The sequence below is a fragment of the Equus caballus genome, chromosome 11 (genome assembly GCF_041296265.1).
Source record: "Equus caballus isolate H_3958 breed thoroughbred chromosome 11, TB-T2T, whole genome shotgun sequence".
Classification (NCBI taxonomy): Eukaryota; Metazoa; Chordata; class Mammalia; order Perissodactyla; family Equidae; genus Equus; species Equus caballus.
The window spans coordinates 15,665,296-15,682,682 of record NC_091694.1 but is presented as its reverse complement, the minus strand read 5'-3'; the positions used below and the strand labels follow the sequence as shown (position 1 = coordinate 15,682,682).

At 56.9% G+C, this 17,387-nt stretch overlaps 3 protein-coding genes across 23 annotated transcripts in view; 1 reads left to right on the top strand and 2 right to left on the bottom strand.

Annotated features, from left to right (window-relative positions):
• MAP3K3 (mitogen-activated protein kinase kinase kinase 3) overlaps nucleotides 1-8,946 on the top strand; it is a 64,429-nt gene extending 55,483 nt beyond the window's left edge. For 4 of the 6 annotated variants that reach the window (XM_023652230.2, XM_023652229.2, XM_023652228.2 and 1 more), the window contains 8 exons: nucleotides 1,281-1,348; nucleotides 1,553-1,645; nucleotides 2,264-2,455; nucleotides 2,973-3,121; nucleotides 3,780-3,911; nucleotides 4,403-4,532; nucleotides 4,884-5,061; nucleotides 6,194-8,946. In XM_023652230.2, coding sequence (XP_023507998.2) covers nucleotides 1,281-1,348; nucleotides 1,553-1,645; nucleotides 2,264-2,455; nucleotides 2,973-3,121; nucleotides 3,780-3,911; nucleotides 4,403-4,532; nucleotides 4,884-5,061; nucleotides 6,194-6,422 — 1,171 coding nt within the window. In that variant the 3' untranslated portion in view covers nucleotides 6,423-8,946. The remainder of the gene's footprint in view (nucleotides 1-1,280; nucleotides 1,349-1,552; nucleotides 1,646-2,263; nucleotides 2,456-2,972; nucleotides 3,122-3,779; nucleotides 3,912-4,402; nucleotides 4,533-4,883; nucleotides 5,062-6,193) is intronic. The other 2 variants (XM_070227063.1, XM_023652231.2) reach the window with 1 other exon arrangement.
• A 1,417-nt stretch (nucleotides 8,947-10,363) lies between these two features.
• On the bottom strand, nucleotides 10,364-14,600 carry LIMD2 (LIM domain containing 2). Of its 4 annotated transcripts, XM_070227074.1 has the most exons (7): nucleotides 14,000-14,127; nucleotides 13,519-13,586; nucleotides 12,978-13,137; nucleotides 11,807-11,901; nucleotides 11,569-11,613; nucleotides 11,347-11,486; nucleotides 10,364-11,271 (listed from the first exon to the last, which is right to left on the bottom strand). In XM_070227074.1, exons 3-7 carry the CDS (start codon nucleotides 13,012-13,014, stop codon nucleotides 11,112-11,114), a joined length of 477 nt encoding a protein of 158 aa, XP_070083175.1. In that variant the 5' UTR covers nucleotides 13,015-13,137; nucleotides 13,519-13,586; nucleotides 14,000-14,127; the 3' UTR covers nucleotides 10,364-11,111. The 4 variants fall into 4 exon arrangements, with proteins under 4 accessions (XP_070083175.1, XP_070083176.1, XP_001501112.1 ...); XM_070227075.1 differs by lacking the exon at nucleotides 12,978-13,137 and having other exon boundaries at nucleotides 14,000-14,600; XM_001501062.6 differs by lacking the exons at nucleotides 12,978-13,137; nucleotides 14,000-14,127 and having other exon boundaries at nucleotides 13,519-13,918.
• Nucleotides 14,601-14,866: 266 nt separating this feature from the next.
• STRADA (STE20 related adaptor alpha) overlaps nucleotides 14,867-17,387 on the bottom strand; it is a 28,402-nt gene continuing 25,881 nt past the window's right edge. For 7 of the 13 annotated variants that reach the window (XM_070227070.1, XM_070227072.1, XM_023652236.2 and 4 more), the window contains 3 exons: nucleotides 17,083-17,324; nucleotides 16,738-16,780; nucleotides 14,867-16,494 (listed from right to left, as the gene is read on the bottom strand). In XM_070227070.1, coding sequence (XP_070083171.1) covers nucleotides 16,342-16,494; nucleotides 16,738-16,780; nucleotides 17,083-17,324 — 438 coding nt within the window. In that variant the 3' untranslated portion in view covers nucleotides 14,867-16,341. Of the gene's footprint in view, nucleotides 16,605-16,737; nucleotides 16,781-17,082; nucleotides 17,325-17,387 lie in introns of all 13 variants that reach the window. The other 6 variants (XM_023652237.2, XM_023652232.2, XM_070227069.1 and 3 more) reach the window with 1 other exon arrangement.

Here is a 17,387-nt window from a genome sequence, read left to right as displayed (position 1 = left end):
GTCCTTTATGTGCCAAGTGATTCTGCAGAGCTGGTTTGCAAGTCAGCGGGGGTATCTTTGGAGTTGGCTTTGGCACTGATCCAGCCTGTCTCTCACTTTGACCTCATTCTGCCCCAGGGCTCATTTGATCACGTTTAATCATGTCTCCCCTAGGCTTAGGGCTATGGTCAGAGGCTATGGAGCAGGTTTGGGGATTATTTTTCCTTTGTGTTACTGATTCACGTGGGTACTGACCTTGTGACCATGACCAAATCCGGACTGTCTTTCCTAACAGACCTGAGCACTGATGAGGGCTGTGTTCCCATAGAATACAGTTGTAGTCACTTGTTGGTACCCAATTTGTAGCGTTGTTTTGGGCTTCCTGTCCAACCAGGAGAGCAAGAGGGCACAGGTAAAAGTGCCAGAAGTTGCTACCACAAACTAGGACTCTGCTAGGACAGGGACTGACTGTGGCTTTGGACCATCTGATAAGTTTTCCGGCCAAGTAGGGGGTAAGGTAGGACAGGACTACAGAAGGTCTAGTAGTTGGGAAGTAGGGGACAGCCCTGTGTCACTGCCTTGAGAATTTCTGACCTGTGGCCCCCTCAAAAGGCACTTGCATGTCAGAGAAAGGACCAATTTAGGTGAATCCTGGGAAAGATAGCTAAATTTACGCACTTGATTCTTGGGTTTTTCCTCCGTGGCTCTAATGCTTTGTTTTCTTCTCCTTGGGCGTGAAACCCAGTGACCTGGACTTACTTCCTTGAGCCTAGCCTAACTTGAGCTCAAGGCTTCCATTTTCCCTTCATGGATCTGGAGCCTGATAGACCCCAGCTCCACCAAATATTAGTCGAGTAGTTTTGGACAAGCCTGTTAACCTCTCTGTTCCTCAGTTTCCCCATTTCCAAAGTGGGATGGTAGTGATTAGTCTGAAAGGAAGATGCTTGGTGGTGTTGCTATTTTTATTACTCCCTGGGCAAGGGATTTTCTGTAGCTCTTCCCTTGTTACCAAGGTGGGAGGAAAGAGCAAGAAGGGGAAGTGCAGCCAGGGTGGAGTTTGGTACAACTGGAGGGGTTCATTATGGAGGGTCCTGTCAGATTTGCACCTCAGACTAGTAAAGAGAAAGTAGGAGGCTGAGCTCAGAAAAAGGCTGTTTCTCTTGAATTCTGTTTCCCACCGTGTAATAACGTGAGAGGGTGTTAGAAGAGGGAGTCCATCTGGATATCCTGCCTTCTGCCCTGGTGAGCTGCTTTGGAAGTATGCCGAAGTCTACTTTGTGATTTTGTTTTGTTTTTTCCAGTCCGTCCTTCCGGAAATCTCGAATGTCCCGAGCCCAGAGCTTCCCAGACAACAGACAGGAGTTCTCGGGTGAGTTCCCCAGAGCCTAGGTGAGCGCTGCAGGGTGTCTGGGTCGGGCTGCAGGCTTTCTTCTTTAGATAACCAAGTTGGGAAGCCAGGACTATTTTAATTCTCCTTGGGCCTGCTCCTCTGAGGTCTCAGGTGACCCAGGGCTTTAAATGGATCACTTACGTTGACCTACCCAGAAGCTACTAATTTATCTCTCTTACTCAGATCGGGAAACTCAACTCTATGACAAAGGGGTCAAAGGTGGAACCTACCCCCGGCGCTACCACGTGTCTGTGCACCACAAGGACTACAACGATGGTGAGTGCACCTCCATCCTGCCCCCTGCTGGCTGCCTCAGAGAGGATGTGGTTAGAGCTCCACCATGGAAAAGCCACTGCAGTGCTGGGGGCCGGGCCCTCCAGATCTTGGTTTTCCTTTATTCCTGGGTAACTATGCCCAGACATGAAGCACTAGAGACGGGGGGAAATAAAAGGGGGGGAATGGTATTTATAGACCAAAATGCTGCCATTAGGAACTCTGTCCTTTGAATGTACAGCATGCCCCGGGGTGCTACTCTCCAGCACACTCTAAAGCCCCATGGCAGCGAACAGAATGGAGCTTCCACAGCCGTTTAGGATTAGAATGCCAAGGAAAACAGAGACTTCAGCCATGGATTGGCTTTGCGAGTGATGTGGGGCCTGAGGGCCAGCCCTGTGCCTTCCCTTTGGCCAGGGCTTCTGAACCATCTGTGCCTGCTTCCTAATTCCTGCTTTTGTCCTGATTCTCAGGGTGCTTGGGGCATTAACCATTCTGGCATGAGTCAGGTGGGAGGGCAGATAGCCGATGGATTGGAGCTGGTGTTGTGCCCTGGTTTGCACATTCAGCCTTGTGGCCAGGAGTCTGACTTGCTCTACTCTGGCTCCTGTACCCCTTCAGGCAGAAGAACGTTTCCTCGAATACGACGTCATCAAGGTAACCTGTTCACCCTGGTGCCCTCCAGCCGCTCCCTGAGTACAAATGGCGAGAACATGGGTCTAGCAGTGCAATACCTGGACCCCCGTGGGCGCCTGCGGAGTGCGGACAGCGAGAATGCCCTCTCTGTGCAGGAGAGGAGTGTGCCAACTAAGTGTGAGGAGTGGGCCCTGGCTAGGAGGGAGGCCAGTGGGTCCACTGGGGCTATTTAGCTCAGCAGTAGGCTGCCCCGGCCCATCCTCACCACACTGGAAGAGCTTGTGGGTGGGCAGCAGACCCTCTGACCTTAGTCCTCGTTCCACTATTGTGTAACAAGCCACTTCGCCTCTCTGGTCTTTAGTTTTTCCCTGTTTAAAATGAAGAGCAGTCTCCTTAATCCCTGACATATTAAGATATTTAGGGGCTTTGGAAGTATAGATATTTGTTCTGTGCAGAAGTGCATTAAACCATGACTACAGCCAATCCTCTGCTTCCTGGGACTCAGGGCTTAAGCCTGAGACTCAGCACTAGGCCTGCTCCAGAGGGGAGTGGAGATACTGTGCTGAGAGATGTGATGGTGCCAGACGAGGGGGGAGCTCAAGCCAGAGATCCCATCATAGAGCCTCTGGAGAATGAGCAGATACCAATAAATAATGTGCACGAACTAATGCTCTTTCCTTCTGTTCTCCTGTAGCTCCTAGTGCCCCCATCAATTGGCGCCGGGGGAAGCTCCTGGGCCAGGGTGCCTTCGGCAGGGTCTATTTATGCTATGATGTGGACACAGGACGCGAACTTGCTTCCAAGCAGGTCCAGTTTGACCCAGACAGTCCTGAGACAAGCAAGGTACTACCTTCCCCATGGTCTGACTTCCAGGTCCTCCCTCTCAACAAAAATGCCTGTCTCGTTGCACAGACTAATTGCTTGAGATGCTATAGGTTGTCTCCCCCATTATTCTTCCTCCCAAGCTCCCTTGCTGTCCACCCTGGCTCTGGCCACAGGATGAAGGCACTGTGGGCCAAAGAGCACCAAGCACCTGGGGGTGGGATTGGGTATGAGGAATGAGTTGATGCCAAAGTACAAAGTAACCCAAAGTAAGAGGTGATGACCAGTGGCACAAAGAGAAGTCCCTGCCCTACCCTCAACAGACACTTCTCTCAACCCTCAGGCCAGGAAGGAGCCTGTCTTCGGAGTTCAGCTTTGAGTATCACCTACATTCCAATTTGAGTCAACAAATACAGCAGTTACGTCAACTAAGCACACACAACCCCTTCTTCCACCCCACTCTCTGCCTTCTTCCAGCATGGGGGGTGCCACCATCCCAAGGGTTGCCCAGCATTGTGCCCAAGGGCCAGATAGTTGAGAGAGTCCCCCTTTTCTCCAACTGAAGTTCCCAAAGCAGACAGACCCCTCTGAGGCCACTGACTAGGGCAAGCTGAGCTGATCCCAGGCAGGCAGAACTGGGGCCCTGAGAGCCGAGGTGACCACTGGGCCCCTCCTCTAGGAGGTGAGTGCTCTGGAATGTGAGATCCAGTTGCTGAAGAACTTGCAGCACGAGCGCATTGTGCAGTACTATGGCTGTCTGCGGGACCGTGCCGAGAAGACTCTGACCATCTTCATGGAGTACATGCCAGGGGTATGTGCCCCTTGATATGTGTAAGACACACACAAGAGATGGCCTGACCTGCGGTTGGGGGCTGCAGGGAAGGGATCCCTTTGACATGAGTCTCATCACCTGAGAATCCAGAGGCTCAGGGGGGAGAAGGCGAGGTGATGGCAGGACTTGGAGTCAGGAGGGCCCTGCCTCTGGCTGTAGTGATGGTGTGGGTGAGAAATGTTGCGGGCCATCATAACCTGAGGCTCACAGGGCAGCTGCACCGTGCAGTGAGTACCTCCTTTACATGAAACAAAGAGGCCTCTCTTCTAGATTTCTGTCGCGTGTTGCTTGAGGGAAAGACTGTCATACTTTTCTCCCAGCTGCTCAGTAGCCCCCAGCAAAGTGCCTGGCACATCGCAAATGGCGATTGGCTGAAGCACTCCTTTGCTGCAATGCTGGGGGCTGGAACTATCCTTGCACCCTCCCCGCCGCCTTCCTGTGGTGACTCCCTCTGCCTCCTATGGCTGTAGGGCTCAGTGAAAGACCAGTTGAAGGCCTACGGAGCTCTGACAGAGAGTGTGACCCGAAAATACACCCGGCAGATCCTGGAGGGAATGTCCTACCTGCACAGCAACATGATTGTTCACCGGGACATCAAGGGTGAGCAGGGGCAGGCTGTGGGTCCCCAAGACCTGGTCACTTAACCATTCCAAACTTTCTGAAAAGTGGGACCTTAATTGTTTCCAGGGGAGATTCATGTGAAGATTGGTTGAGCAATTTGGGAAAATACTGTGAAGTGCTCTGCAGCTGTTGGCCATGGTGTAGGACAATTTGTGCTGTAGAGCTGAGGCTTCCTGTCACTAGCCTCTTTGCTATGTGCAGTTCATGTCTAATTCATGGTAGCCCCCATCCTCCCCAGCAGCCCTGTGACCTGGGAGGGAGGGAAAGGGGGAGGATGGTAGGAAATGCCCAGAGGGTCTAGGCTGCATCCTCTGCCCTTTCATGCCTTAGGAGCCAACATCCTCCGAGACTCTGCTGGGAATGTGAAGCTGGGGGACTTTGGGGCCAGCAAGCGCCTGCAGACCATCTGCATGTCGGGCACCGGCATGCGCTCAGTCACCGGCACACCCTACTGGATGAGCCCTGAGGTGATCAGCGGTGAGGGCTACGGAAGGAAGGCAGATGTGTGGTGAGCGCTGGGGATGTGCTGGGACCTCACCTCAGGGGTGAGGTGTCTGGGCTGTAGTGGCTCCAATTTAGAAATAAGCCTTGGGGGCTTTGCAGTGTGGCAGAAGGGAGTGAGAACACGCCGCTTGCCAGCTAGGCCAGGATGCAGGCTCCATGTGTACAGAGGTGGTAGTGCCTGCAGCAGCACATCGAGTAGACGTGTTGTGTTTTCACTCTAAATAGCAACTGTAGAACGCAGGCCATGGAAAACATCCCTGATGTTTGCTGCATCCCTGAAAGAAGTGGGATCCACTCTGAAGGCCTGAATCAGTCTCTAAGCAGTAGCAGGCTTCCATTCCCTCTCCCAGCACTCAGATGGCTTGTATTTGCTCTGCATGACTTCATGTTCTGATATCTCCCTGAAGATATCTATGTGCTAATGTCTTTTACCTGTAGATGTTACCTTATATGGCAGAAGGGCCTTTGCAAATGTGATTAGTTTAAGAATTTTGAGATGGGGAGATTATCCTGAATTAGCCAGGGGGACCTGGTATAACAAGGGTCCTTATAAAGGGAAGGCAGGAGATCGGAGTGGGTAGTAGGGAATGTGACAATGGAAGCAAGAGGTTGGAGTGATGCAAGGAGGGGGCCATGAGCCAAGGAATGCAGGCTGCCTCTAGAAGCTGGAAAAGGCAAGGAAATGAATTCATCCCAGAGCCTCCAGAACAAACCATCCCCACTGACACATTGACGTTAGCCCAGTGAGGCCAATATTAGACTTCTGAATCCTAGAACGATAAGATAATAAATTTATATTGTTTTTTCTGCCACTAGGCTCATGATAATTTGTTACAGCAGCAATAGGAAACTAACACAGTTATCTTAGAGCTCTTTCTGTCCATGCTAAGTGGTTCTCTTTCCCAATCTCAAAAAGCACCGGGTGAATGTAGGTTGATGAAGCCCACGTAGACGAGGCCAATAGTGCTTTGAAGCCTCTTCTGACCTTAGGAACCCTCTGCAGGGGTATCAGCCCTCAGTTTGGCCCATCTTGCCTCCGTGTGTTCTGAGAAGGGCACCTCCTTTCACAATGGTGGGCAGGGCAGCTTGGGAGCCTGGGGCTGGCCAAGGGGTGACATGGGGTTCTCTTTCTCCAGGAGCCTGGGCTGTACTGTGGTGGAGATGCTGACAGAGAAGCCACCTTGGGCAGAGTATGAAGCCATGGCCGCCATTTTCAAGATTGCCACCCAGCCCACCAATCCTCAGCTGCCCTCTCACATCTCTGAGCATGGCCGGGACTTCCTGAGGCGCATTTTTGTGGAGGCCCGCCAGAGACCTTCAGCCGAGGAGCTGCTCACACACCACTTTGCACAGCTCGTGTACTGAGCTCTCAAGGCCACGCTGCTGCCAGCTGCCCTCTGCTGCATGGGCAAGGGGCTGCTGTGGGGCTCAGCAAAGTTGCTGCTTCTCCCAGGCAAGGCTGTGGACCATGTGGAGCTGCAGTCCAGCCAGCGTTTGTCTGTGTCCCTTCCATCGCTGGGGCTCAAAGCCAGGGTGGGGTGGCTACAGCCTCAAGACTGGGAGCCCCCAGCCTGCCAGACCCAAGAGCTCCAGCGTCCTAAGCTTGGCGTGGAGGGGAAGGGGCTAGGAACAGTGTGCGAGGCACCATGGGCCTGACCCTCGGGGCTGTGTCCTGACACTGCAATCAGCACCAGAGCCCGGAAGGTCTGGGAGCAAAGGACGGACAGGAGGGTCTGAATAGTGTTACTTTCATTCAGAGTGTTACTCTGTTTCTCCTCCTCATGTCTGGAGACTACCAGGGCATCTCTGGGCTGGAGGAGCCCACCCAAGCCTGAGGTAAAAGCCCAGCATCCCACAGCCAATGGAAGGGAGAGGCCTGGGCCATGCCCTCCCTGGATCCCCAGGTCAGCTTTGCCAGTCCCTGTCCTTTACCAAAGATGAATGAAGCAAATGTTATGCTGCCTTATTCAGGGAAGGAGGAGCCTGTCCTGCCTGCCCCCGTGACCCTGCCCCCCCAAGTCAGGGGCCTGAGATGTGGAACTGCCCCCACTGAGGGGGGAGACCCAGTTTTGTCAATGCAATTGTCTCTGTTTTACAAGTTGGAGTCACTCTTATGCTGTACCCAGTTTCTAAACTGGAGACTTTGTGTGCTCTCTGGGCTCTGAGTACCCCTGCTGTGGGCTTAGGCCTTGGGCTGGATTGGAAAGAGCTGAAGGTGATGGCCCTTGTGCTCCTGGCCTGGCACCTGTTCCCCAGCTGGAGCAGAAAGATGAACAGAACCGTGAGGGCATCTGAGCCGGCTGGCTGCCCTGAGAGGGCTGTTCAGGAGAGCCAGGGGAATTGTAGCAGACTGGCTATGAGTCGTGACCCTGCTAGGCCAGGGCCCTCTCCACCTGGTAGAAGGGAGAGCCCATTATGATGCCACCAACTGTGTCCAAAACCACCAGCTCTCTTCCTCCTTGGCCAGCCTTGCCTATCCCCATGAGGTCTCAGCCTCTCCCTTCTTGCTCCTCCCCTGCGGAGGGACGGCAGCAGGGGCAGGGGGAGCCAGTATCTCCAAGCAGCTTAGAGTTGGCCTTATTTACCTCAGCCTGGGCGCTGGTCCTTTCTTCCGGCCCCTCCCCTCCAAAATGTGCCTATTGCCAGAGCTCCTCCCTCTCAACACCCAGTTTCCTTGGGAGTTGTCATTAAAGGAAAAAAAAAGCCAGTGCCCAGGGATGGGCATCTCCAGGGAGCTGGGGATTAGCGCCAGGCAGCTCATTGCCAGCCATGCCCATCTACCCACGGGCACCAGAACAAGCCAAAGCCTTCGTTGTATGTTGACGATGCACTTTTATGAATGTAGTTTCTATCGCTGTTTTTAGCCTTTTCACATCATGTAATGTGAGGCCTTGTACTTGTTAATTTATATCTCAGATCATATTTGATGGTTTTTATATATATCAATTCTAGACTGTTACAGGTGATGGACGCCTCAAGAGAGAGAAGAGAAAATGAAAGCAGCTGGTTTTGCAGGGATGTGTGTTGCACGGTGCCAGTTGGGCCTGGGCCCCTCTGTTTCCATCCTGTTCCCCAGGGGCCTCTGTCAGGCACCCCCAGCCCGGCCCTCTGAAGACAGTGAGCATGTTCTCCTGCCTCCACCTCGGCCCTTGCCCAGGGTGGGGACCGGTCCCCCATCTTGACCAAAGCTGCCAGGTGGCAGCTCGGCCTCTCCATGACCCTGTCCTGATGGCTGTAGCACTCTTCTTGGGCCCACACCCCAGTCCCCCTTCCCCAAGAGGAAACAGAGCGTGGTGCCGGCGCTGACAAGATGAGACGACTCTGTGTGTTCCAGGTTCAGGCTCTCGCAGAGCCCCACCCCCAGGGTCTGACCTCACAGGGAATGTGTTTTAAAAATGAATTTGCAAAACCAACCAACCCTGCACTCCAAAAAGACAAAAGACCCTGGGTTTTTTGTGCCAAAAACTGTGGACTTGCTGGCTCAGCATCCTCAGGACCAAGCTGTTGCTTAATTTTAATTTATTATTTTTTTTAATTAAATAATCCAAATGAAAACTTGTGGGCCTAGGATGGCCTGGGTCCAAAGGTTCTGAAGGGCAGTCTCCTAGCAGCCCCAGGCTTGCTGTGGGAAGGGCCGTGCCGCCATTTGCTCATCATTCCATGGGGTATGTCGGCCACGGCCAACCCAACACAGGCCAGGGCTGAGGACAGTCCGCTCTCCACCACCTCCTGCCCCTCCCGACCACGCCAGCTCTGTGTCTGTGTCTGAATTGTGGATCGTGCAGAAGAACCTGCAGCCATAGTTATTTGACTATATCTTGACCGAGGGCTTGCAGTGCAAAGCCAGGCCAGTGTCGTGCATTACTTACAATAAAAGGGATCATTTATACCCAAGGGGTCCTGTGGCAGTGCTTCTGGTTGGGGGATGGAGGGAGTAGGTGTTTGCCTGGGAGGAGCCAGGTATGGTGCCTGGCAACAAGCTTGGGTCCCTCAGCAAAGGAGAGCTTAAAATGACTCCAAGGGGTCCTGGGATGGGATGACTTAGCTGGTACCACTGCCATCTCAGAGGTGGCACCCCCTCTTCACACTCCCAGGAGCTGCACTGTGTGGGTCTGTCAGTGCTGATTTACTGAGGTGGCAGTCTGCCCCCATGACCCGAGCTCACCAGTGGCTGGGTTCCCAGGATCTTCTTGGCATCTAGTACAGACTTCCTGGCCCAGGGAAGGACTCCTTAGTCCCATCCTTGCAGGGCAGGAATCAGGTGCCTCCAGGAGCCAGCTCTCTGGTATCTCTCCCCTTTGTCTATCTGCCACTGTTGCTTAGGTCTGAGCAGAGGCCATTCTTGCCCCAATCTGAGGCCTCTGGTGCAGAAGTCTGGCCTGCCCTGAGTGAGGTTCTCAGCAGCCCTCCTCATGCTCTGAGGACCCAGGCCTAGAGTGTCATCTCTGCTCACTGAGTGTTAGCTCTGCTGCTTCAGGGGGCAGTGTCTGCCTCAACACAGCACAGTGGCCACAGCCCCCAGAGCTTGATGCCCAGTTCCCTATCCTGTCCTATGGGCATGAAGTCACTTAGAGACTTAAGGAGTTTATGGCGCGGTGGCAGCAAATCCCCCAGGAGTCTGCTCCACCAACTCAGGTAGCCCACGGGCAGTTTGGGGCAATCAGAATAGTTGGGTCTGGGGCAGGAGAACCCAGACTTCCTGTGTTTTGCTGGAGGTGAGGTCTCAGGTCCTCCACGCTTGCCTTGTTGCTCTGATGGAAATTGTTGTTCCTCAGAGGAGCAGGCAGGCTGTGTTTCCTTGGACTACCTGCGACAGTGAACCATGGCTGCCCCACTCCCCAGAGCTTGAAAAAATGGGGGGAAGCTGACAGATGGAGAAAGGGCACAGAGACTAGGAAACTTTCGACAGCACTTTCTGGGGCTGCTGGTTCCAACCTTCGCTGGTTTCCAGAGCAAAGGGAGTCCAGACAAGGACTCAGCAGAAGGGTTCTGCCTTGCGCCCCAACGTGCTGAAGTGTGAGGCTAGGCACCATCACTCACTGATGGCCTGATCCTTTCTTACCCAACACAAGGCCAAGGGGCCAAGTGGCTTCAGTTCTAAGCACACTCTGGGTTTGACAGCACGGAGACCTGGCTGGGAAGAGGAGCATCCCCTTTTCTCAGGCTGGCTGGTATTTCCTTGACACCCACCACCATCAAGGCCAGGCGTGCTCTGGGCTGACCCTGTCCCCTTTCACCTCTGATGGTCAGTCTGTGTCCTTCCTGCCACAAAGCCCCCCATCAGGCCACATAATACAGAGTCAGGATCTGTTGAAACATGTTTAAAATAGGGTTGATCACAACAGTCAGAACCCGCAGAAACAGGAGAGAAGAGGAGGGGAGCATGGCCGCCACCAGCCCCACCAGTCTCTGTGGCTCTCAGCCTGGCGGGTGATTTAGCTTCTGCTTCTTGACTCAGGTGGTGTGAGCTGGTCCCAAGCCCCGCTGGGGCCTGCTCTGCCTTGCCTTGCCTTGCAGGGGGCAGGGCTGCTCCACTTCCCCCTTGCCCCCACAGCGAGCACTGGTGGGCATCCTGTGAGGCCCAGCAGGGGCCACTCTGTCTCTCCTTCCTCCAGTCTCCATGGCTCAGGACCAGGCTAAGGGCAGAGGTAGATGGGGAGATGTGGGGGCCGCACAGGGCCCCAGTGGCAGTGAGGAGCTTGGGACCCTGAGGGGAGCATGCTGACTCCTTGCTGGAGAAAAGGCACCTAGATAGGGAAGCTAGGCCTGGGGGCCTCCCAGGGGGGCCATGGGGTGAGGTGGGGTAGGCTGAAAGAAGCAGGAAGCAGGGTGGTAAGCAAACCCCAATCCTGGTTCCCAAACCCCCACCCACTGAGGGAGAATGAAGGAATCCTGGAGCAGAGCCCTGCCCAGTAACCCTCTGCCTGAGCAAGATGGCCTCCTCCTCTTCCCACCCTTCCCCCCACCCAAGCCCAGGTTCAATCTCTTTCCCACCCTTCCCACGGCCCTGCTTAGGCCCTCTACGGAGGGAGAGAGTGGACAGTCAGAGGGGCCTCAGGCTGTCTTGGTGCCGGGGTCCACCTCCTTGTGGGCCCAGAGCTCCTTGTGCTGCTTCCGGCCGAAGCCCTCATCGTAGTTGCCTTTGCTCTTAAACAGCTGCTGAAAGTGGGGTTTGCAGTAAAATTCCCCATGCAGCGCCGCATAGCTGCCCAGGCTGCAGAAGCAGAACAACTGTGGTCAGGTCAGGTCAGGGCTGGAAGGTGAGGGCAGGGGCAGGGCAAGGGCGCACCTGAGCTTGGTGTGACAATGCTTGCAGCAGAAGCAAGAGTTGTGGAAAATGAGCTTGTCGGCCACCAGCCGCTCCATGGGGTACACAGTCTTCTGACAGGCAGAACAAGTCTCCTTCACCTGGGCCCGAAGACTGAAGGACTGTTTGGGGGAGAGACTCAGCCAGGGGCCCAAAGTGCACCCATCCCTTCCTTTCCCCCACACCCCACCCTCAGGGTCCTACCTTGGAACGCTGAACAGCGCTGCTGCTACCGCCGCCTTTGGCTTCCTGAGGGAGAGGGCCAGTCAGGGCAGGGTGAGCTGAGGGATGCCCCCGACTGCAGCTGAGGTCACCAGCCCAGATCCCACGGGCACTCAAGCGGGCGGGGGCAAAGGGTGGCAGGCAAACACTCTGCTCCTTACCCCTTTACCCCCAGGCCAGACCCCTGCCCAGGGACCCTCCCACCGGGCTGATCACCTACATGAGAGGGGGTGGCCTGGGCGGCTCCTGCAGCCTGGAACATGGCTCCTTGGAGGTGATGGAGGCCCCGGGTGGAGACGCGGCACCCGCTGGGTTCTGCAAGGGGAAGTCGGTCGGGAGGGCCCCACAAGCCCTTCCCCAGCCTGCAGGGTGGGGGTGGGGATGTTTACAGGCAAGGGGCTGGGGGGCTGTGGTTGGGACTTTCCCTAAGTCATTTCCTGTTGCTCTTGGTCTTGCCACTTCCGCCCTTCACCCACCTCCCCCTTCGCTCGCCCGCCCCCCACGCTGCTCCCCAAGGGGCAGAGGTCCCTGAGTGGAACCACGTGTCGGAGGAAGAACAGAGCGGGCTGCAGGGAGAGGCTGGGGCTGGGGAAGGGGCTCGGCGCAGTCGCCGTGAGCGCCCCACGGACCCGAACGCCTCCTGGGGTGAAGGGAGGTCAGGAGAGGGCGGGCCCGGCGGGACCGCGGCGAGAACCCGCTGCCCCTGCCTGACCCCGGCCCGACGCTGCCCAGCGAGGAGCCGAGGCACAGAGGCCGCGGGCGCCCCCAGCTCGGCCCCCCCAGCCCCTGGACAGCGCTCGCGCGCCGGGCCGCCCGCCCCGCGCGAATGGCCCGCTCCTCGGCCCCGGGACCCGCAGGGACCGGACCCCCGTGGGTCCAGCCCAGGGGGCGCAGCCCCGCCTCCGCCCGGAGGCTTGTCCCGGAGGGCGGCCGCTGGGCTCGGGGCCCCGGGCGGGAACGACGGGCCTCGGCGCTCGGCGTCGGGACCCCACGGGCGGCGGCCTCACGCCTGCAGCCCCCGCCTCGCGCTCGGGCTTGCAAGCCGGATGCAGGCCCCTCCCCCCGGCCCGCCCGCGGGTCTCACCGGGCCCCGGCCTGGGCCTCGGGGCGGGGGTCGGTCTCCGGGGGTGGCCTCGGGTGCGAGGAGGGCGCGGGCACGAGCTGCCGCCGCTGCCACTGGTCCCCGAGCGGCCGCCGCCACCGCCGCCTTATCTCGGCACCGCCCCCGCCGGCCCCCGCCTCGCGCCCGCCCATTGGCTCCGCCGCGCCCGGAGCCGCCTCCGGGGCTCGGCCGCCGCCGCCGCCCCCCTCTGCGCTTTGTCTTTCCCTCGCCCGTCGTCCCCCCGCCTTTGTCTGCCCCCCGCCCCGACCCGCGCTCCGGCGCTCCGTACCGCCCCTCGGGCCCCGCGCTCGTCGGCCTCCGGACATCGGCCGCCCCGTCGGCCCGCCCGGGACCGGAGCCGGAGGGCCCCGCACCGCATGCCTCGGGGCTGGGACAAGTTCAAGTTGAGACGCCGGGGTCGCAGGACAAATGATGCTCCCGGCGAGGCACTGCGGCAGAAAAGGATAACCGCGGTGTGCCTGGGTCTTTCGCTGCCTCAGTTTCCCCCGGTTGGCCCTCGCGGGCGAAGGCCCGACAAACGCCGTCCCCGCGCGGTGCTCCAGGGGCCCTGCAGCCTAATAGACCCCGCAGGGGCGGCCGCAGAGGCCGCCGGGGGTCCGCTCCCGGCCCCTACGCCCCCTACGCTCCCTCGGGCCGCGGACTCCTCCCGCCGCCAGGGGCCGCCTCGGCGCGCCCGCACGGCCGGCGGAGAAGGGCTGCGGCGGCCGGGCACGCGGTCCCGCCACGCCGGACGCTAGGCTGCGAGGCTCGGCCCGCGCTGCAGGGACCCCGGGGGCCCCGTGTTCAGCCAACTTCAGGCGCACGCTCACCTCGGGGCCGGCCTGCACGAGGGCTCTGGCGGAACCACCACCGCTCAGCTCCAGTCTCCTGCGACTCCCTGGACAAGGCCGGGGAAGCTGCTGCTCTTGGTGTCCCAGAGCACCTGCCCTCCCAGGGCCCGCGGTCCTAAGGCGTTGCTGTGGCCGGACTGTGTGAAATTAGTCATCCCCAAGCCCTGCAGGCACCGTTGCTTGCGAGCAGTTGAGGACACCCCCTTCAGGGCAAGAGGTTTCCACCCTTCAAACCAGCAAACCTCAGTGCCCTCACATCTATTTAACCCAAGGGAGCCAGGCCCGAAGATGTGAAGTGACTTGTTACAAGTAACCGCTAGGGCAGCGAGGCTGGAAGGAGAAGCCGGACCTCCTGCCCCAGCTCTTGACTCCCCGCCCCTCAGGCCAAGCCGGTTGCCAAGGCTCCAGAGCAATGCATGACAGGTCTGAGGCACACAGCAGGCAAGGGACCATCACTCACTGTGGGGCCAGAGCCTCAGCCGTTCAGGAACACAGGCGCAGCCTCCTGGACTGGCATCTGCTGGAAGGCTGGGGGCCCGATGGGCACCAGAGTCTGCATGGCTCTGCCTGACATCAGACTGGAAGCTGTCTTACAAAGAAGAGCCCTAAACATAGCTTGTTCCCACACTGTGGCAGGAATAGAACTTGTGGCTCCAGAGCACAGCCCACATGCTTGTCAGGGAACAGAGCAGCCCAGCGCCTCCAGGTCTGGCGGCGGAGGGAGGGAGGCAGCAGGCTCCCCAGCCTCCCGCTGCTCCTTGGCTCACTGAGCACACCCACGCTGCGCTTCACTTTCCTCCTCAGCCTCTTGTCTTAGAGAAAGATCTGTGTTTGGGTTGAGCTGTAGGCCTGAGGACTCCCTGGATGGGAGAAACTTCTAGAACTGTTTATATGCATCTTTCTGGGCAGTTTCCACACCTGTCATCAGATTCTCAAAGGGGGTTGCTATGGGGCAAAAAAAGTGAAGGCCTCAGGGGCACTAGGAGCAGGGCTGGGTCGGCAGCTGGGCACTGCCTGGCTGGCCGGGGGGCCCTGCCCAGGGTGGATCTGCCGGCTGAGGTGCAGGTAGCCACCCAGAACCAGCAGCAAGGGTGTTGACGATGAGCTGACAGCAAGGTGAAGAAAGCAGTTCAAAAGGAAAGAAAACAGGCTGATACGGTGTTAAGAAAAAGGAACTTGAGGTTTAAAGAAAAAAAATGAACCGGGCAGAGGGAAGGAGGAGGGCTGGAAATAAATGTGACCTGGACTTCTCACTCACTCCGACATTTCAGGTCTCCACTCCCCACCTCATGGTTGGTGTCTTTCCCTTTAACTCAGCCCCAAAGCGCCCAAAGGAAGGTTTTTTATTATTCTTTTTTAAACTGGTGTTACAATTTCTGAGACATAGGAAAGTAACGGCATTTGATGGTTCAAAGCAGCTTCAGGGAAGGAGGGGCACTTCCTTAATCTGACAGGCGAAGTGCCTGAGCAGGAGGCCCCTCACCCCTGAGGGACCAGCAGCGGGAGGGGCCGGGCTGGTGCCCGCGCAGGCCGAGAAGCACCTTGGAGGCGGCGAGGTTAGAGTCACCACCTGGCCAGGACTCACTGGCCGCCAGCCAGGAATGACAGCGGAGGGGGCAGGTCTGGTTCTTCGGTTGCTTGCTCTTTGGGTATTAGTGCCAATGGTAAGGGGACACCGCATGCCATGTTACTAAACAAAACCCTCCCCACTCCTGTCCTGCCAAAGGTGAGCCTCTTCTGCCTGGATTCCTAGTGGCCCAGAAGTGGTCCTGGCAGACCCAGGGGCTGGTCTCTGGCATCTAGACCTTTGCAGCCCCAAAGCAGTTTGATGGCCATAGGCTAAAATTAAGTTAAAATTTTTGATAGTTGAGACAAGTCTATTATGGGTTTTAAAAGAAATCGGTGTGTGGTGAGGCTATCTAATGAAAGAGGTCACTGCTGCGCTTCCACAGGTACTCCTGGGACCACTCTTGGATGGCGGAACCAGGGTGGAATGACTCATGTCTGAGCATATATGGCCAACACACAACAATGCCACTCTCCAATGGATTCTCTGAAAATTTTAACTTGTTCTGGCAATGAAACTAAGGACTTAAGCCCACAGGCTGGGCAAGACATTATGGCCCTTGGAGAAAGCACCAGAGCAGCTGGCAGGAGGCAGTAAGATGGACCCTCAGTGGGAAAGGAATGAGCTACAGCGATGACCTATGGGAAGGTTTCAGGTGTCAGGGCCCAAGCGCTAAGAAGGATCAGGATGGACTGCCTCAGCCTGAACCTGGTGCTTAAAAAGAAAAAATACCCTTGTCTTCAATTATTAGGGGAGGTCTGAGGGGAGGAGGGACAGGTTGCTTATTGCCTGCCCCTCGATGGAACTATAGGATCTGAGAGCAGAGGGAAAGAATGGGATTACGCTGCTAGGAGAGCAAGAGTGGGAAGAGGAAGTCACACAGTTCCCTGGGCTGAGGAGTCAAACCCTGGGCTTGGACTTCAGCCCCCAGGGCCAGAACAGCATCTCTTCCTTCTGAAGAGGTCACCTGAGCTGCAGAATTGGGAATGTCAGCTTTCTGGCCCCTCCCGATCCAGGGTTGTTGGGATTCCCTTTGTGTCTCAACAGCCTTGGAGTAGTAAAGAAAAGTTTCTCTCCAGAATTTCTTTTCCAGTCAGTAAGCAGGTAACTCTCTTGGCAGAAATGTCCTTTCTTCCCAGTCTGCACCCAGGAGGGTGGGAATGTGGCCAGCCCTCAGGCAGGGCCCCTGGAGACTCATATAGCCCGGGATGGAGAAGGTGCACACTCTTCAGAGGTCAGAACTCCCAGTCGTCCACCTCCAGCTCTTCCAGGTTTGATACCAGGCCAAAGATTCCACTGTGATCCTGAGACTGGCTGCCCTCAAAACTGGTGATGGGGGTGACAGGACGAAGTAACTCAGGCAAAGCCTCTGAGGCACGTCGCTTGATCTGGAGGAGGAGAGAGAGTTGGGGGTGGATCCTGTTGTTCTGGGTCCCAGGACACCATGGGGCAAGGAACCATGGTGCCACGACAGATGGGCTGTTGGAGCCAAGAGTCTCTACGATAGGAAGGAGCAGCACCTTTAAGTGGCTTCAGAAACATGGTCATGTCTCTAATTTCAAAGGGAGAAGGAGAGAATATCCAAAAACCCCAAGAGAAAAACAGGGAGGCTCAGGAAAGTGCTACTGTACCTGCTTGAAGAAAGAATGGTTCAGGAGGGTGCTGGCACTTGGTCTGTAGAGAAGGGGAGAAGAGAACAGCATGATTCCCATGCCTCAGATTTCCAAAATTCTGCTGCTTCTACCTTACCCTCTACACCCCTCTACTTCCTCCCTCAGCTCACCAAGAAACAGCAGCCAGAGCTACTCAGGCTGGCTTCTTAGCAAACCCTTGTGCTGATCCCTCTTGCTGTGGGGCTCCAGACTCCTCCAGGGAACTGAGGCTTTTACAGGGCAGAGGCAGCCTCTCAAACCCTGCCCTAAATTCCAAGCCCCTCCTGCTCTCCGGGAAGCCTACTCCAAGCCCAGTGGAAATACCTGACTTCCGGGTTGCGCTGCAGGCACTGCTCCACAAAGTGGTGGAAGTGGGGGGAAAAGGTGCGGTGATAGGGGTGGGATGGCGAGTCACCATTGGAGGTCCTGGGGGTGCTGGTGGCCAGGCTCTCACTCAGGCCAGAGTTGGCCACCGAGCGTGAGGTGCTCATGGTCAGCTCCTCAGCGGGGATGGTGCTGGTGTCCAACAGGCAGGGCACCGTGCCATTCAGTTTCTCCAGCAGCATCTGGGAGGACAGAGCAGCCAGGACCTTGGCTGGAGGGGCCCCTGGAAGGCCTACAGAGCTTCC